At 68.8% G+C, this 215-nt stretch overlaps 1 protein-coding gene across 1 annotated transcript in view; it reads right to left on the bottom strand.

Moving 5' to 3' along the window:
- Positions 1 to 210, bottom strand: part of MYBBP1A (MYB binding protein (P160) 1a) — a gene marked incomplete at its 5' end in the record, with an annotated part of 56,149 nt that extends 55,939 nt beyond the window's left edge. Inside the window, one exon of the mRNA XM_010144733.1 lies at positions 103 to 210. Coding sequence (XP_010143035.1) covers positions 103 to 210 — 108 coding nt within the window. The remainder of the gene's footprint in view (positions 1 to 102) is intronic.
- Between the last annotated feature and the right edge of the window lie 5 nt (positions 211 to 215).

Genomic DNA, 215 nt, shown 5'->3' on the forward strand with positions numbered 1-215 from the left:
GGGAGCTCCCTGGCCTCCTCACAAAGAGCAAAGCGGGTCCCGGGCACTGCCGGGGGCTGGCAAAGGGTGGCAGAGCTCTGCGCTCCCCTGGGACACACTGACCTGCGCCAGGGCCAAGCTGAAGCCCGGCCGGGCGGCCTCGCGGGTGGCTCCCAGTCCTTCCACCAGGCGCTTCAGGGTGTACTTCAGCTCCTCGTCCTGGAAGAGAGACCCAG

Source organism: Buceros rhinoceros, unplaced genomic scaffold (genome assembly GCF_000710305.1).
Source record: "Buceros rhinoceros silvestris isolate BGI_N320 unplaced genomic scaffold, ASM71030v1 scaffold32991, whole genome shotgun sequence".
NCBI lineage: Eukaryota > Metazoa > Chordata > Aves > Bucerotiformes > Bucerotidae > Buceros > Buceros rhinoceros.